Here is a 6,000-nt window from a genome sequence, read left to right as displayed (position 1 = left end):
GAGGAAAGCCGCACCACTTAGTCGGGGATTGGGTGGGGAGGAGGAAGAAAAAACAATAAAATAAAGAGGGGGAGGGGGGATAAAGTGTCCCGTGGAAAAAAAGAAAAGAAAAAAAACCGACAAGGAAATAATCACGATCTGGATCCATATCAGATGTTTGGTCGGGAAAAACCCAAAACAAACAAAAAAAAAACACACACAAAGGAAACTGTCGAGGCAGCTCTGCACGACTACTTCTCAAATGCCTGGGCTAGAACATTGAACTGTGTACAAGACTATAAAGATGAGTGGTGCGGTTTTGTCGCCACCAAGCGCCATCTTGGGAGGCCCACTCGTTTTGAAATGGATTTCGAGTCCCGTGATAAATTATCGGGAGATGTTGAATGTTCATTTTGAGTTGAAAGTCAAAGTCGATGTGAACACTTTCTCATGTTAAAAACACACAACGGGGGGCGGGGGGGGCACCGTGAATCATTCACTGGGCCTCACACGACGGAGCAGCAACGTGTCCGCAGAGGAGATGCGACACACTGTGGGGCGTGAAACGTGAATCGCCATTCGTCTTTACATACAGGTCAATGGCCGAAGCTAACGTAGACGAAACACGCCTCCATTAACGTTCACCAATTGGTAAGTTAAAAAAAATAATAATTATCGCTTTGAAGCTTCATGTTCGAACACCACCACCACCACCACCACCACCACGAACGTTTCACCACTAATTTCGAGTCCTTTATCAAAGAGCAAGGGGGGAAAACTAGGCCCGGACACGTGACCTCCAATCCAAGGGTTTCATTAAAAAAAATCACTTTTAAAACACCAAATTAAACAACGCTGGTGACACGCTGTCCTATATACACACACGTGATTAAAACCACGTGATTGGTTGTTAAAACGAACACAAAGAAAACAGGGAGGGGGGAAAAAAAAACCCCATAGCCTGACTGAAAGGCGTGAGGAACGTGACGAACCTGTGGACGAGGCGAAGCGGCTCCGCGAATGAAAGGCCGGAAACGTCGCGCGCAGTCTCTTTATGCCGAGGGGTCACGTGGTCTTTCAGCGCGCTGCTTGCATCGGGAATCTTTCCAAAATACTGTATTTATCTTCATTTGTTGTTGCGTCAGTCACTTCAACACTTTCTGTTTATTTTTGTAATTTTTTGTCATTTTGAGGAGAAAAATAATCGACGCCGGCGAACCCTTTTTATCGTGTGAAAACGTCCACGTGACCAAACCAAAAAGGAAGTCAAGTGAAGTGTGGTCTCAAATTGACCGTAAAAAATATACCTGAACGTTTTTTTTTTATTTCACCTACCGAACGACATTAAACTCTTCAATACTTTGTTCAGCTATACAAAAGAGCCGAGTCCTAGAGGTTTTGGAAGAAGAAGAAGAAGAAGAACAAGAACAAGAAGAATAAGAATAAGAATAAGAATAAGAATAAGAATAAGAAGAAGAAGAAGAAGAAGAAGAAGAAGAAGAAGAAGAAGAAGAAGAAGAAGGCGACGACGACGACGACGACGTAGTGGTGAAGGTATGTGAAGTGAAGATGTGTATGAGTAATCATTTTTGTGTTATTTCTATGATATAACGAGCAAAAGATGTACTGTACCATGACAATAATACAACGATGCATTCTTAAATCTTCAAGTTCAACATTGAATGTTTAGGCCGTGTTCGACACTCGTACTGTGTGCTCAACCCGCCTGGATTTGTTTGTTTTTGCTCTTCAGACGTATTTGTACATTTTGACCGAAAGTTTGATTTTTATTCCATTTTGTGGCTTTGGTGGTTTAATATTTTGTGCCCAGTGCATTCAGACTTTTTCTGGCTCGGCTAGTTTGTTCAAAAGGCCTCGGGTAGGCTGTACTGATTTTACTGTGGACTTTACAAAGGAATTTTACCGCCGATGAGATTGACGGTGCTGTATATCGTATTTCCCCATTTTGTGACCAGGGGTGTTCCGTTACCGATGAGCGCTTGTCGAGCCAGCCGTTCCTCATAACCCGTTTCGAATGGAGTGCTTGCTTCAGTGCTTAACCCATTTGGCGAGTGCTCTACAAGGTCACTGGTAAAGGCCCTGTCACACCATGACGATTTAGCCAGCGTATGCCTGACGTATGAAAAATTTGGCTGAAACGCTGGCACACGTCGAATACGTTATGGGTACGTTTGTATACGTTAAGAGCACGCTGGTATACGTCGTAGTACGTCGAGCTGTGAGACAAATTTTCCATGCTTGAAATTTTTCGACGTATGCCAGCGTATGACTCACACGTTCCGCATAACGCTGGCCATAAGTTGTAGACACGTTACTTGTACGGTACTCGTAAGTCGAAACATGTCGAGGTAATGTTTAGCGTACCTAAAAGTTATTTCTAACCTATGAATAACGTGTTGTTGATACACGTCGACACACGTTACTTGTACGGTACTCATAAGTCGAAACTCGTCAAGGTAATGGTTAGCGTCAGTGTTCCAGACTCCCTGTTTTGTTTTGTTTTTGTTTTTTTTTCTTCGGTATGACTGTGATGTTATAATATAATTACACAGCGTAGAGTATATAATTGTAATATAATATAATTAATAGGCTGCCGCTCAACGATTTAAATCATAACCGCACTAGAAATCGAAGTGTGAACATCACCGTCATGCCGAAAAAAAAAAAAAAACAGGGAGTCTGGAACACTGACGCTAACCATTACCTTCACATGTTTCGACTTATGAGTACCGTACAAGTAACGTGTGTCAACGATCGCGTAATGTGCCTACAACTTATGGCCAGCGTATGGGGAACGTGTGTCATACGTCGAGTACGTCGAGAAATTTTCAACATGCTGAAAATTTCTCGGCATATGACGACGTATGCCAGCATACTACGACGTATGCCAGCGTGCTCTTAACGTATACAAAACTTACCCATAACGTATTCGACGTGTGCCAGCTTGGTTGGGCAAATTTTTCATACGTCGGCATACGCTGGCTAAAAGGTCAAGGTGTGACAGCGGCTTCACACTTCAATGTCTAGTGCGGTTATGATTTGAATCGTCAAGCCGCAGCCTATTAATAGCCTACGCCATGTGATCATCGGCGATACGCTGCCGCGCTATGCATAAGTTAGACTATCGTTGGGCATAGGTTGTGAACACCGACAACACGCTCAGCATTCATTGGTATAAGTTATCTATATGTGATTGAAACGTTCTGTGTACGTTACTAATACGTTATACATACGTCCAACACGTTATTATACGCCCAAAACTTAAAAAAACCATCAATAGTTCAGCGTACGCCAGCGTTTTACATACATTTTGATACCTTGCCATACGCTGGCTAAAACGTCAAGGTGTGACAGCCCCCTAAAGGAACACACCTCTGAGAAATTTGTATTGTAATGAAAAACGATCTTGACCTCACAAGGTCAACCCAAGCACAATTTTATTTATTACCAGACGACCTGTGAACCCGTTGTAACAGCGGTTGTAAAACAAGAAGCGAATACTTCTATATCGTGCGGCTGGGGGCAGTAAAAGTCGAGGTTAAGAATGATGGAACGATTTTGCAGTTATAAAATTTAAATGTAGACACTGTGAATTAGCATGCCATGCATGATGGGAAGAGTTGTGACGTTGGACAAATTTCTATTTATAGCCCTCAGATCAAAGGGACGTACGCGGGCATAAGTGTGACAGCAGACACAGGACAGAATAGCCAATTGTATAACAGCGCGATGTTGCCGCGCTGTAATAACCACTTCTGTCACCAAAAAAAGAGAAAGAAATCACCTCCACAAGACGTTTTAAAAACACTTCCGGTGAAAAACAATGAAGACTGAGAGTACAATGCTGCCCGTCAACAACTTACGGAACAGGAAGATTATCACTTCCTGCTCACAAAATCAACTTCTGGCATCGCACACAAAACGATTCAGCACAAAAAACGTCGCTCTTCCGCATTAACCCCGCCCACAATCCACCCGGCAATCTCCGCCCACAATCCACCCAGTAATCTCCACCCACATCACACCCAACAATAAGTGTGACAGAAGACACAGGACAGAATAGCCTATTATATAACAGCGCGATGTCTCCGCGCTGTAAAAAATATCATTTCAAAAATGAAAAAGAAAGGGGGGGGAGGGGGAAGGAGGGAGAGAGAGGGGGGAGGGGGAGACTGTACAAATATTACTGATTGATTGCTGGAGCACCGCCCATACATCACAATGGTTGAACTAATTAAGAAACACACAATACAGTTTCTGCAATACAGTGCCTCCATGCCTCTTGGCATCCTAACAAATCGCATCAGGACTTTGAAAAATACCACATGACATTTGCACAACACACTGCAAAATCGTTGTTGATTCTAAACTTGTTTCACATTCCAATCTAACCTGATGGCTCATGATGGTCAGAATCCAGGTTAAAATACTCTACGCTGTGTAATTGTGCATTGATTACTCATCTTGTAATTCATGTAATAGTGCACCAATGTCTATTAATGTCTTTAACTGATTGATGAAACATACTATATATATATATATATATATATATATAGTTGAAAGTGTGTCTGTGTGTTTCTCTGTGACCTATGCACGCGAAAAGTACTGGACTGATCCTCACCAAACTTCACATGCTGACAGAACATGTACCCGGGAGTGTCCTGATCTAAAAGAATTGTACTTCCAACTTCCGGTTTCCGAATTATGACGTCATCACCTGATTTCGTAACGTTAATTTTTCAAGTTCAGCCGATTGGCATGGGGCCAACGCCATATACAATATATCTAACATATGATTTTAAGTTTTTGTTTGCTTGTTTGTTTGTCTGCACGCGCTAATCTCCTGAAAGGTGAAAGATAGGAGCTAACCACTGAAACAAAAAAATGTCGGGATAGGCCCCGGGAAGGTTATAGGCTATGTGGCAAGACCCCTCGGCCGGGGGGGGGATGGGGGAAGGGGGTGTGTTTTCCCCCTCACCAACCCCCTTAGCCTATGACTGCCATGGCCCAATAGGGAACTGATACTGTGCTTGCTTCAGACATGTGTATAGAAGATTAAATTCATTCAAAAAGAACCCAGGCAGCGCCGGGTGCATTCACCTACTAGTCTATATTATAGAGTGTTGGTTCCGCCAAAGCAGTTTCTTTGCAAGGGTCATGCCAGGTGGTTTGACATCCCTCTCTCGCAGTAGTTCGGTTAGGAATTTGAGATTTGTTCAGAGTGCCCGTGATAGCTCGGCAACTCTTTGCAAAGGACACGGTGGAATCTTTAACGTCCACCAATTCCGGCAGACGGGACGCCAGTTTAAAGTTCATCCGAGGGACGGCACACACATTTATGAATCGCCCTGCCTGTGAAGCACTGGGGCGACAGTTTATAGTTGGGCCGAAATACCTCTCGGCTCTACTGCCAGCCCCATTTATATGTATGCTGTGTTGTAAATTGATGAAAGGAACAGCTTAAATGTTTAAAATCCATTTAATTTTTTCTTTTCTTTTTAAATGTTTTTTTTTTACAGGAGGATAAATGTGATAAGGATGAAGGAGTCCTTTTATGCTGTCAAGAAGGGCCGAGAAGTAGGGGTGTTTTCCACCTGGTATGTATTAATTGGAAACTAAAAAACATGCATTATTGATGGAATTATGAGTGCATTGAACAGCAGATATTAAAATATACGATGGTTGTTGAAGAAGAAAAATGTTACTGTAATGACATTTCTCGTGAAATAAAAATTCCATTTTCTTCTATTTTCTTCTTTTTTTTCTTTTTGTTTTTGAAAGATCACCGCGAATTGTATCTCACTAATGACAGCTGCTTTACCTGCAATCTATAAACTTCTGGGTGCGTCAAACTTCTATAAAGAGGACACATGTGCACGGCACCAAGCCTCTGGGTGTGTCTTTTCTGGCAATGCAGTTGTTATTCACGCAGTGCCCCTTGTAGGTTAGAGCAAGAATTGGAATTTGGGTAGGGTACTGGCAATAGTTCGCCTATTCTTC

The 6,000-nt window shown here is 42.6% G+C and overlaps 2 protein-coding genes across 6 annotated transcripts in view; one reads left to right on the top strand and one right to left on the bottom strand.

Annotated features, from left to right (window-relative positions):
- LOC147017376 (uncharacterized) overlaps window positions 1-1,104 on the bottom strand; it is a 47,387-nt gene extending 46,283 nt beyond the window's left edge. For 4 of the 5 annotated variants that reach the window (XM_085846993.1, XM_085846994.1, XM_085846988.1 and 1 more), the window contains exon 1: window positions 972-1,104. The gene's annotated coding sequence lies outside the window, so the exon portion shown is untranslated. The remainder of the gene's footprint in view (window positions 1-971) is intronic. The other variant, XM_085846991.1, reaches the window with a different exon arrangement.
- The window catches only part of RNASEH1 (ribonuclease H1), a 38,516-nt gene that overhangs the window by 5,883 nt on the left and 26,633 nt on the right, over window positions 1-6,000 (top strand). The window contains exons 2-3 of the mRNA XM_085847973.1: window positions 598-630; window positions 5,520-5,597. Coding sequence (XP_085704099.1) covers window positions 598-630; window positions 5,520-5,597 — 111 coding nt within the window. The remainder of the gene's footprint in view (window positions 1-597; window positions 631-5,519; window positions 5,598-6,000) is intronic.

Source organism: Eptatretus burgeri, chromosome 11 (genome assembly GCF_056783735.1).
Source record: "Eptatretus burgeri isolate ZD-2024b chromosome 11, Ebu_testis_v1, whole genome shotgun sequence".
In the NCBI taxonomy this organism is placed as follows: domain Eukaryota; kingdom Metazoa; phylum Chordata; class Myxini; order Myxiniformes; family Myxinidae; genus Eptatretus; species Eptatretus burgeri.
The sequence above is the reverse complement of the archived record's forward strand: the minus strand, read 5'-3'. Positions and strand labels throughout refer to the sequence as shown.